General features: G+C 30.8%; 2 protein-coding genes across 2 annotated transcripts in view; both read left to right on the top strand.

The window, feature by feature from the left end:
* LOC125838794 (psbP domain-containing protein 5, chloroplastic) overlaps positions 1-12,946 on the top strand; it is a 222,491-nt gene that overhangs the window by 51,466 nt on the left and 158,079 nt on the right. The window lies entirely within an intron of this gene.
* On the top strand, positions 8,067-12,385 carry LOC125838795 (uncharacterized). Its single transcript, XM_049517832.1, has 7 exons — positions 8,067-8,360; positions 8,614-8,706; positions 10,779-10,923; positions 11,034-11,144; positions 11,232-11,314; positions 11,393-11,450; positions 12,068-12,385. The coding sequence occupies exons 1-7, from the start codon at positions 8,094-8,096 to the stop codon at positions 12,145-12,147; spliced, it is 837 nt and encodes a 278-aa protein (XP_049373789.1). The 5' UTR covers positions 8,067-8,093; the 3' UTR covers positions 12,148-12,385.

The raw sequence follows: 12,946 nt of genomic DNA on the forward strand, positions 1-12,946 counted from the left end.
TCGGTCGATTATTTTTAAATATTATATCATTTCAATTTTTCGGCTATTTTATAACGTATAACCAAAATTAAATTTTTTAAAACCTTCCCAATCCTAATTTATGTCACACAAGCAGTATAAAAGTTAGCCGTTTGTCTTGTTGATATGCTAAGTTATTAACTATTGTAATTTATAGTGCTTTTTATGTAATTTTTAAATAACATATGTTATTTTTTATGTTCGAGAGTTAAACCAATTTTTTTATATGTCTTTTAAATATTTTAAATTGTTAATTATTATGATTTTTAGTAATTTTTAAATCATTCAGAAATAATATGAGTATGTTACTTTTTTAGTCCCATTTTATGAGGCACATTAGAAATTTTGAGAGTCAACTAATTTTTAGCAAATAAAGATTGAGATTTACAAAAACGATATTTGAAGAATTTACGATTGTAGGTGCTAATTGAAGTGGGCCCCAAATAATTGTACTAATTACTATGTGATAAAACTGAAAATTGGTGGTAGAAATGGCAAATGAAGTGGGTCCTTTAGAGAATAAATGTGGAAAACTTACCATTGTGTGTGTTGAATGACGGTTAAGTGGGCCATACATGAATAGACTACATTTTTTTCATTGGATAAACAAGAGGCAACATGTAGCAGCTAAATGAACCAGAGACATCTAAGGGGAATAAGCAGGCAGCACTAGCAGACGTGTTGACGATCGGATGCCTGTTATTCCCTCTTCTTATATAGTAAAATAAAATAAAATAAAATAAAATATGAATAAAGATTACATAATTAAACAAAAAAAATCATCATCTCAATTATAACAATTCAATAAAACCTTTGAATTGGCTATGGCTTAGGCAGTGGCGGAGCCACATGAAGTTGAGGGGTGTCGATCGACACCACTTCATCGAAAAATTATATTGTGTAGCTAGATTAAAAATATTTTTTTATGTATATATATTACATATTGACATTTCTTGATTTCTACGCGATTTTACTTCTTTATATTTTGACACCCCTTTATTAAAGTTCTAGCTCCGCCATTGGGCTTAGGCTACCGTGTGATAAAATATAAAAGAAAAATTGAAGTATGGGGGGGGGGTGAATCTTCTAAGAGAAGAATTAGGTTTGACATACGGAAGAAAGTATATTCCCTCACAAAATTATTGAGGAATTACCATAAGTTCAATGAATTATTATGAATGTAATTATGATTTGAATAACTTAGAGCTTGTTCGTGTTGGGAGGTCAAAATTAAAAAAAAAAAAAAAACACCTTAAAACTGCTTTTAATTGGAAGCATAAGCAGTTTTTGTTGTCGGGAATAAGCTAAAAATTTCAGCTTCTTAAAAAAATTAGAAGTAGAAAATTATTTATTTGAAGACTAAAATATTGTTTTCATATATACATATTTACCAAAATATATCTCTTATTAGTTAATTTGCATATCTCATAAATTTGATTAAGTTTCATTCAAGAGTTTTTATTTTATATAATAAATTTTTTATTTTATTTTTTATTTATATATTATTATTTATATTTTGTAGGATTAAAAATACGAAGGACTTTATTTACTTTTGTGGTGAATTTTTCGTATATAGTGATTTAATTTGTGGAATGATTTTTAAATTTATGAGTATGTACATTTTATCTTAATTAAAATAAAATTTTAATTAAAGTTTTTGTAATAGATATTTAAAATAGTTTCTCTCTATAAAACAATATTAATATCAACCGCACATTGATACTTACCCTTTTTCTTAATTTGACTCTCAAATTTTATTTTATTTTTAAATTAGTCAAACACAATTTACTTATCAAAAACACGTTTCAAGTGAATTAGCCAAATACAAATTATTTTTTTTCAATTTTTTTTTTAAAAAGTCATTAAAAAAAAATACTTTTAGAAATAGACAAATTTTTTACAGTAATATCAAATAGGCTTTTAGAAGAAATGATGTAGTCGATTTAATTAGCAGTGACGCAATGCTTTGTTGGCAATTTGTGCACATTAGTTTATCAACTCCACGTTCCCTACCTTAAACAAGTTTTATGTGAATAAAATACTCTTTAACGTCAAATTAGTGCTTACAAACTTTTCTTTTTCTTACATCGTCATCAAAGAAGGCTTCCTCTTTCGTTTTAAAATAAAAGTGGTAAAGTCCATTCTAAAATTTCAAATCTATATTCAATATTAGAGAATTTCTGATGAAAATAAATTGTAAGACGTTGAAATAATTCTTAAGAAAGATATTAAGACCTTTTTTTATTTTGATTTTGATATGCACTTTCAATTTTAATTGAAAAAAATAGCAAATCCATCCGTCCAATTTTTGTTGGGGCCAGTGTCTTTGAACATATGATGTTTGACTATTTTATTTATCCAATAATTGACTATTTGCTTTATCCAATAAAAATGTTTGTTGGATTTCTTTAAAAAACTTGGCGTGTCACAATGAATCCAAGCTGCCGCGTTACATGAGAAAAGGGGAAGCTTACGTGTATGATTTTGACCTACTTTTTAATTTATGTATACTTCTTTTTTTGTTGGTTTATTTATTTATTTATTTATTTGGGGGGAGGGTTAATTTTTTTTGGCAACCTCAGGAACCCGCAACCGATATAATCTCTGCCCTTTTGGATGAGCACTTTGTGCGCACTGAGTAAATCCTGCCGAAAGGGTTGGGATTCGCCTTGCCCTAGTACACCAACCAGGAAGAAAGATTTTGTGCTTTTTTTCGCTGTGTAATAGCCTGCAAACCACACATGGAATGTGAATCGCACTAGACAAGTCCTATGCGACAAACTCGACTCAGAAGGCATTGAGGGAAGATCGATTTCGGGATAATTGTGTACCCCATTTTTAGATAAATGGTGTTATGAACTTAATTTTGACAAAGTTTGTGATTGAAGACCACTTATACTAAAATCCAAATTAAAAATGGTTGAAATCATACAATTTTTTTTCCTGAATTTAAACGGTATATACAAGTAAAATACATGACACTACAGTGTTCTTCAACCCCAAAATTCAATATGGAACTCGATCCAAAATCTCACCAATAGCCTATTTGGTCAAGCATGGAAAATGCTTATTTTAAAATTGTTTGCAAAATAAGTACTTTTCATCAAATTAAAAAAAAATTGTTTAATCACAATTTTAAAGGTGGAGCTAGAAGTTTGGGTATTGATTCGATCAAACTCAGTAACTTTTGCTCAAACAATGTATTTATATTTAAAATTTTATTAAATTTGTACAATTTACACATATTAATAAGTATAGAACCCAGTTATTAACACTTGAAATCATCGTTATAAAGTTCAAAAATCATAAGATTAAAAACTCTTACTTCAAGTTCAAAAATCATAAGATTAAAACTCTTACTTCGTTTTTAAAAGCACTTATGAATATCAATTAGTGTTTGGCCAAATTTTAAAAGTGTTTCTAAGTATGTTTCAAAAAAATAAAATGCTCTTAGCCAAAAGTTACTTTTTTTTTTTAGCTTCTGAAAGTTTGCTTGTGCTACTCCATAAAAGCACTTGTTTTTCCCAATTTTTTTTACCAAACACCACATTTATTAATTAAAAAAACACTTTTAATCTCTCGAATTTTTTTTATTATGTGTGAGGTACAACTAGTATTAGTTGTATGAGAGGTTATTTTATTGCTATTATATTCTTGTTTGTTTTCCTTCTTGACCTTTGTTTCTCCTTCTTACTTTTCACTTTCCTCTTTGTTCTCATTTTTTGTTTTCTCTAAATCTAATTTGAAACAAATTTAATTACTCCATTAGTTTGTATAGTGAAACATAATTTATTTTTTTACTTATTTATTTTAATAGAAAATATTTTTAAAAATTATTATTTTTCTTATTAAATAATTACATAATATGTTAATAATAGAATTTAAAATTTAAAAATATAATTAATAAAACTAGTTTAGTAAAATGAATTTCTAATACAAATACAATTGAATATATTACACATTAATATTTAAAAGTTATCGACATAGAAAGCATGGTTATATTTTATTTTTTTTGCAAAAAAATATTCAAAATAATGTTCATGTTAAAGTTAAATAACATTTCAAAAGTGAAAAGTAGGTTGAAAAAACACATTATACCAACATGTTTCCAAATTTAAAATATACCTTCCAAAAAGAAAATGTGGTGTTTCAAATTTACATGGTCAAAAATCAATTTTCAATTAAAGCGAAAATTATTTTATAAATAAATAAATTTTTATGTTTAAATGGGTCCTAAAAGTAGAAGTTAAAAAAACAATGAAATATGAAGGCAATTTTTTAAAAAATACAATAAATGAAAAATGGGAGAAAAGGAAACAAAGTAATTTTAGTGGTCAATTTTTATGGAATAAGTGACCATTCGAAGAATTAACTTGAATATTTTTATGCGCATAGTCTTTAATTATAGAATAATAAAAATTATAATTTGAAAAACATTTTCTATTAAAACAAATAATTATTATTTTCATCCAAACAACCTAAGGTAGTAATTAAATTGATTTCCGAATAGAACTTAAAAAAAATATCTAAAAAAAACGAAGAAAGAAAAACAAAAGGAAAATAGGACAATAAAACATGGATCCCATAAATAAGAATATAATAGCAATAAAATAACCCTTCATACAACTAGTACTAGTTGTACCTCATGCATAGTAAAATGAAGTAAGAGATCCCCTCCGGTTTCCCCAAATAATCTGACCAAATGTCCACTTTATTATTTAATGAAAATAATTTATTTTGTTTGTAAGCAATTATAATATAAATTGTTTGGTAGATAGATTAAAAAACAATGAAGTAAGAAATTCCGACAACTGTTTATATTAACATATAATAAATATACCCTGTCATTTTTCTTGATCTCTTCAAGCCTAGACTAGTTCAGTCCAAATTTATTATAATTGATATCTAAATTTATTTATTTTATATTGACGCAGAAGCTATAATATTGAGATTCATATGATGAAAAAAAAAAGATTCATATGAAGTTTAAACACCATAATTAGTAAGAATATAAATATAAATGTGACATATAATTTTTTTTTCAAGCTCGACAATGATATATAACATTTTATTATAATATTCATATTAATTATATATAATTTTGACTTTTAAAAAATAATTTTAAAGAATAAATAATTAATATTGAAGCCCAAATATGAAAAAAACAATCTCTTAATATGCTAGAGTAACAAATAAAAGTTAACATATAATATTGTGTGCATTAATAAACAAGACTTAATTTTCTCTTTCTTTGTTATACGTAATTATTTTAAGATTTTGTTTGTCGACTCAAACTAATGGTGGGCCCAATGCATTGTGTGTTTTTTTAAATTAACTTTAAATTAAAGAGTAGTTTAGTTATTTAAGACTTTACTTTATAGGAGTAATTAAATGCTTAAATTATCTTGTACACAATATTATATTGCGTGTACCTTTTCCTTCGTGGACAAAAATGATACTAGTTCTGTTGAAGTATGCAGCAAATGTAGCAAGAATGTACCTGGTTCATAAAGAAGTCTTGATTCATTGAAGAGTTAGTTACAAACTAATTGCACCACGGTTATATTGAGTGTATTTCATTGTGCGCAGTCTAAGTTAGGAAGATATTTTTTAGTAGAATTGAAAGATGAGAGATGCTATAAATAAGTGATTGATTGTATAGATCTCAGTTGAGATGATTCTTCCTAAATAAAATCTATCTTTTTTCTCTCTAAATTTTATCTTGCTAAAAGGCCGTTGATGCCTTTTCTGAGTTCCTTAGCTTAGTTTTCACATTGTATCAAAGCCAGCGAGAGTAGACTTCCACAACGACTTTAATTAATTGGTTGCTAGAGCTCGACAATGGCAGCTCTTAAGATCGATCAAATTAAAACGATCCTTTTTACATTGGTCCATCAGGCGCAACTTTAATCTCAATCAGGTTGATTGGATCTGAATATGATGTTGTAGTGCCAGCACCAAGCCGTGCTTGCCCTGAGTTGAAGGAATATGTAGATCATTTTTATCATATGAGATTAATTAATTCAGTTTTTGAGTGGTTTAACTGACTCGATCTTATATATGATCAAGCTCATAGAGAAATTCTTTTGAAAGGTGCTACTCCTTCCTTAAACCAAGTCTATGCTATGATAATTGAGGATGAAATCCAACACTTAGCTCCCCTCAAAACCTGATATCGTACCCTTTTTGAACGATTTCATTCTATTGTTGCTTGTGCCTTGGCAGGTGATATGAGAGAGAGGCTGTGAGTGCATTCTCTCCTTCTCCATCTTCTGGAAAGCACTCTTTATGGTCAATGTTATTGACAAATCTAATCCAATTGCCATGCACATTAATAAACCTCAAAGTTATAATCATGGAAACACCAACTACAAAGAGAGAAGGTGTGACTATTGTCATTTTACTGGAATAATATGAGGAAATAGGTTATAACACTAGTACTTGAAGGGGGTCATCTGAACGGTACAATCAAGGATATGAATCTCCTGGTGGATTTGGAGGGTACAATCAAATATAAAATAATAATAATAATAATTAACGTAAAATAAGTAAAAAATATTATATAAAAATACAATAATTAATAATTAAAAATATCAAGAAAAACATATAATTACTTTTTTTATGCTAAAAAATTCATCCATGCTGTCTAAATTGGACAAAGGGTGTAAGAGTATATATTATCTGAAAATTACATAAAAAGTATTATAAATCACTATAATTAACTTAAATATCTAAAACCTTTCACAAATTTTGATTGAATATCGAAATTTCATATATATTACATAAAATCAGAACAAAAAAATTAATATATATATTATCTTAAAATTACGTAAAAGATATTATAGATCACAATAATTAACAACTTAAAAATCTAAAAACCTTATAAGAAATTTGGCTAACTCTCTAAATAGGGACAAAAATGGAGTAAAACATTATGTGGAAACTACGTAAGAAATTACAATAATTAAAAACTTAAAATATCTTTAAAAAAACATATAATATATTTGATTAATTTTTTCAAATTTTATTTGTGTCACATAAATTTGATCAAAGTAATAACATATATATTATGTGAAAATTATATAAAACATACTATAATAATAATTAAAAACTTAAAATATATAAAAAATTTAATTGACTCAAAATTTTATCTGTTTCACATAAATTAAAACAAAAAGAGTAATCAACAAAAGTAAAAAAAAAAAAAAAAAAGTAGCGAAAGAAAGAAGAAAAAAAGAAGAGTAGAGGAGCAAAAACGATAGGGGCCCAAGCCCATGAGTCCTAATCCATATTAATCCCTCTTTACCCATTGGTAAGAGTTGGGCCCAAGCCCAATTACAAAATCACCCAAATATCTCAAGCGCTTCTTCTTCTCTTCGCCTCATCTGCAGCTAACGCAGACAGAATTGAAGTTTCTCTGCGCCTCATCTAATTTTTCGACAGCAAAGTTTATAGGTAAGTCTGTTAGGTTATTTTTGAACAAATTCCAAGTAATAATCTTGTTTTACAGGTTATATAATCTTCCTCTATCTCACAAAGTTTGATTATTATGCACAAAAAATTGTAATTTATGAACGAAAAATGTCATGATTTATTTAGTAGTTTCATGTTTACTTGTATTGTAGGTTATTTTAGAGTTTGAAAAATTATTTTTTTAGTTAAGCTCGTGTCAACAAAAACTAATTTTTTTAGTGTGTTAATATGCCATATTGTAATTACTATAGCAAAACTTTTCATTTGGGCATTCACCAAAAGAAAAATAATTATCCCTCTGTTTCAATATTTGTTTGTGTGTTTTTAATTTGACATGGAGTCTGAGAAATTGGAACTTTGCGGAAAGGTGGGAACTTTGAATTAAACGAACGGGTTAAAGGCAAGACAAACAAATTGAAAGGAAGAGAGTATGAAAAACAACCATGGAACTGGAATTGCTTGTGGATCTGTTTTTTTTTTTTTTCATAATTGCTAGTGGTGCTTAGTGCAATAGCATATATATTGGTGATTTTGTATCAGATGTATAATTGACAATCTTTTTGCTTCCCTGAAGTACTGAGCTACTTCTACGTGTGACAAGAATGGTGCGTGCGTACAAAGTAAAAGGGGAGAAGAGAAAAAAGAAAGGAGAGAATTATGATAAAGAAGAAGAAATTGAGGTACCTTTGGAAGAGGAGGAATCAACGAAAAGAGTGAAGACAGAACACACTGTGGCAGACACGGAGGCAGCTGAAAGAGTTGTAGATTTACTATCTGGCATTCCTGTTGTTGCAGCTGATCAAACCAATAAAGCTGGTGTAATTTTCATCATTGAAAGAGCTTCTCTTGAAATTGCTAAAATTGGAAAGGTCTGTCTCTATCTTTGCAAGTGTCATTTTTGTTCCTCTACTTTTATTATGGTTTTGATTACAAAGCTTTTGAGAATGTCTACTTTAGAAGAAGATTGTAGCTTTATCAGTATTATATGATGTTATCCAACACCCCACTAGCTCATCTTATTATTATCTTTAGCATCACATATAATGCTCATCCTTCCCTTCACCATGTATAAAAGAAGTTGAAGTTATTATGTGTAATGATCTCTTCTTCTTGTCGATGCAGACGTACCAACTTCTGAATTCTGATGAACACTCTAACTTTCTGAAGAAGAATGGTCGGAACCCTTCTGATTATCGGCCTGATATTGCGCATCAGGTTAGTTGACTTTGGAACTCCTGCCCTATCTTGTTGCCCAATATTCCTATAGTATGAACACAATGGTGTTCCTGTAGACTCCAGATTTAAGTGTTTGTCGTTTGAGACACTATCTGCATGCATGTGGGCCATAGATCAATAGTAACCAGCAAGAAGTTGATGGTTCAAACTTCTGTCAACTTTTTGTGGAGATGGGTGGTGGAATGTCCTGGTCAGGTATTGAGTCCTGCAAGTGAAAGTATGTCAAATAATGACAAGGAGAGGGATATCTGGTAGTTGGCCACGAAATCGGCAAGTAGTCATTTTAATAGCTCTTTGATAATATATTTATTAGTGATTATTCATTGATTTCTCTAGTGGAGCTTTCTGTTTCTCTAAGGTACAATATGAGTTTGGTTTGGACAAGAAAGAGAAAAGAGAATATGAAATTAGGAATGAGCTCACCCTAGTCTGTTCAGTCCATATATTCCCTTACCCTTTCCTAGATTTTGTTTCAGTTGAATACATGAATAGGATGCAAAGCAGCTTCTTCTCATAAATAATAGTAAAAACTTCTAGATACAAGATGTGTACAACAATTTTAGAGTTCTTTCAAACATGTTATTTGCGCACTCATCTATACAAGTGGGGACATCATATGTGTACTTCAAAGGTAAATGAGAAATACCAAAATCAGTTTCATTTGCACTATGGATCTCTTTGCCTAACAAAAGTCTCTAGTATCTCTCCTCTGGCATTTTTATTTATAAGAATGGAATCTCAACATAGTTGTGCAAAATTTTATCCATTTATCCTCTTCTACAAAATACCATCTTCCCAATCATCATCGTCATATGCCTTATCTAGTTTCTCTCCTCTGTCATTTTTGTTTATAAGAAAGGAATCTCAACATAGTTGTGCTAAATTTTATCCATTTATCCTCTTCTGCCAAATGCCATCTTCCCAATCATCATGGTCATATGCCTTTAGGCATAATCTTGCTTATTCACTCTAGAGTCCACGTATTCAATTCTACCATCCACTTTGCAATCAAGGCAGCATCTAATTTATGCCGTCCATCTATAATAGTTGTTTTGTCCCAAGAGATAAAACGAAAATTCTACTGAAAGTCTAGAGAACATAACAAAATTAGGACTATGGATAAGTGGGCTAAGCTTGTTTTATTGCTTAGTTACCCAACTGACACTTAAAGTTTAAGTTTCTGCCACTGTCAAAAGGAGAATAAAACAAATAGGAAATCAGATGCCTTCTCAACCGACCACCTCTGGTTCTGCGCAACTCAGGCTCACTCTCTATGCTGCATTGTTTGATTTATACATTTGACGATATCAACTGTGGCTTGATGCCTCTATGTCAGCTTCTTTATTTCTCTCAAAAGCTTCTCAATACCTTACATGAGAGATGCAGATATGGATTGATTAGGCTGTGGTTTCCCTTCCACATTTTTGCTCAGAGTTAATTCTGTAGAGTCAGTTCATCAACTTGATCTTGCTTCTATTATACTTATTTCCGGTTCAGATTCTGAGTGTGTATTGGAACTGGGGAGCATAGATGGAATTGCAGTGCCGAGCTGGGCTTCTTCTTTAGTATATAATTTCTTATTGAAATAGAAAGAGAAAAAACTATAAGCAGCAGTTGTTAAAAGTTTAATAGATTAGGAGAACACGAGATTTTCCTTCCTTACTGTTAGATCTTCTTCTAGTGGGAGGGAGAAAGCAGGAAGATTAGATGTTACTATATTTGCTTGATTGCACCTTGGGGCTTTTAGGATGTGAACATTTTAATTGATGTCCAAGGCACCCCTGTGAAAGTCCTTACTTGCCCTATTACCCTCCTTTTGGGACAAGAATTACTGCTTCCATCCATTTTCAGTACAGTATGTAAGTGAAATAAGTTCTAATTCCTTGCAAAGCTAATGAAAAAAAGGAATTGTGTTGCATGTTGACCAACTCCATTTGCATTTAATTATCGCACAAAGTTCACGATTGCTTTATGAGGTGGTGCAATTAGTTAAAAATCCTCATTCGCCTTTTTCCTAAAATGTTTATGTGAGTTCTTCTTTCCTTTCACAGGCAATGCTTTCAATTTTAGATAGCCGAGTAAATAAAGCTGGGCGACTGAAAGCTTTGTATGTGAGGACTGAGAAAGGTGTCCTTTTTGAAGTAAAACCTCATGTTCGTATCCCTAGGACATTTAAGAGATTTGCTGGCATCATGTGTAAGTTAATTTACCTTGAGCAAAATTTCTTCACTCATCCCTTTTCATGCCTTTATTCCTATATGTGATCTGTCTAATTTTTCTGTTTTCTGATGTTGCTTCAATTTCAGTGCAGCTGCTACAAAAGCTGAGCATAACTGCTGTTGGTAAGCGAGAGAAACTGTTGCGTGTTATAAAAAACCCTGTTACACAGTACCTACCCATCGACTGTCGGAAGATAGGTGAATAGTTTTTCTGTTTTAGTCCCTTCCTTCTCTAATGGAATGTTCTTGACAATTGACTAATACCCCACTTCGCTTATGCATCAGGCTTCTCTCATAGTTCTGAGAAGCTGGTGGATATTCAGGACTATGTTAATGGCGTCAACAATGACACGAACCTTGTTTTTGTGGTATGTTCTAGTGTAATTTTCTATAGACAACTACATTTTGTGTGAAGTTATAGTTTACTTGATATTTGACATATGCAGGTTGGGGCTATGGCCCATGGGAAAATTGATAAAGATTATGTTGAAGATTATTTGTCGAGTAAGCTAATTCTTCCAATTAGAGTGCTGTCATTTGATTCTTCTGACTTTTTCTTGATTTGCATGGCTAGTAATTAACGTAGGAATGCGAACATCTATTACTTGTGCCTGTATGCTCAATTGATAACACTAGGGTAAGATTAATCTTCCTGTAGATTAAAAGGACTTCTCGAGAGTCACTTATGACTTTGGCAAATGAGAATTATAGGTTGCGACCGCTGTAGAATGTAGATATGGTTGGAATGTTGAACATAATCTTTGATTTTTGATCATGTTATTCTAGTATATGCCATACTCATACAAAACTAGTAAAGGGGGAGATTGTTCTCTCCCTATGAGTTGTTTGGTTCAGTGTCAGCCTGTCAAACTCTGAAAGCAAATATATGCGGGCTCTCAACTGCATCTTAACCTACTTGATGCTTTTAAAACATCCTCTGGAAATGAAAACTCGTCTTGGTATACTGATAAGTTTGATAAGTTATTGGCGCCATGCATGTATATTCTATGTAAATGCTCAACTAGGTCCACACTGCTTTCACTACTTGAAAAATCGTCTTGGCAAATTATTGCATTATTTCTGCAGCTGAACCTAGTCTAATCATCTAATGTATCTTGCAGTTTCAGATTATCCGTTGAGTGCTGCATACTGCATATCAATGATCACGAATGCCATGGAGCGCAAATGGAAGATTTTGTAGACTGACCTTACCTATATTCTCCGAAGACATACTTTCTAGAATGTTGTCCTTGCTAGTTTTCTTTCTATAGGCCATTCTGGTTGGTTAAGTTGTGTAAAATATTTTTAAAAGGGCGAATGGCCCTCTTCTACATTTTGGAGTGCCCTTTTTGCTTGTTCACAATGAATCTGAAACAATTTTGAGCCTGTGACTGACTTATTCATAGAAATTTCAGTTTAAAAAATTTTGATTATTGAAATATCCCGTCGCCGGGGTGAGTGCAGAGGCCAACACTGACCATTATGAAGTCTTCTCTTATGGCTGCTGCAGTAAATATGAATTGTCAACAATGTTGGTTCTGCTTTGTTTTCAAATCCAAAAAGCTCTTCCTACTTAGAGTAGGAAGTTGCCATTGGACTGTCTATTGCTTCATCAAATTATTGCAACAGAAATTTTTGACTATATAGGCCCCTCAAGATGGAACTAGCTTTATAGTTGAGAGAGAGTTAAGAGTTGAAGATCAATTTGGTCCATTTTGCAGTTAGTGGAATTAGGTATGTAAGTACACTATGAGACCTTAATGCTGGTAAAACAGTGATGACATGAGATTTGATACTCAAAATGTGTATACCTAGGCACTTTTTAAAGTATAACATGTTTTTTATAGCCTTCATTACACAAGCATACATAATAGTACAAATGGAGTTTACAAAATTTAACATCAATCTGGAATTTGGAACCAAGAGCTAGTTTTTCTGCAATGGTGTGCAGAGAAACTGGATGACACAGCCAATCTCCAGCACAGGTTATGGCATTTCAA

This window comes from Solanum verrucosum, unplaced genomic scaffold (genome assembly GCF_900185275.1).
Source record: "Solanum verrucosum unplaced genomic scaffold, falcon-dt-bn FXZP01000182.1, whole genome shotgun sequence".
In the NCBI taxonomy this organism is placed as follows: Eukaryota; Viridiplantae; Streptophyta; class Magnoliopsida; order Solanales; family Solanaceae; genus Solanum; species Solanum verrucosum.

Bases quoted from the DNA above. Each gene is read 5' to 3' on its own strand.
- LOC125838795 (XM_049517832.1), top strand. From the start codon at position 8,094: ATGGTGCGTGCGTACAAAGTAAAAGGGGAGAAGAGAAAAAAGAAAGGA. The intron at 8,707-10,778 runs GTTAGTTGACTT...TTCCTTTCACAG, and splicing joins GGCCTGATATTGCGCATCAG to GCAATGCTTTCAATTTTAGA. The intron at 10,924-11,033 runs GTAAGTTAATTT...CTTCAATTTCAG, and splicing joins GAGATTTGCTGGCATCATGT to TGCAGCTGCTACAAAAGCTG.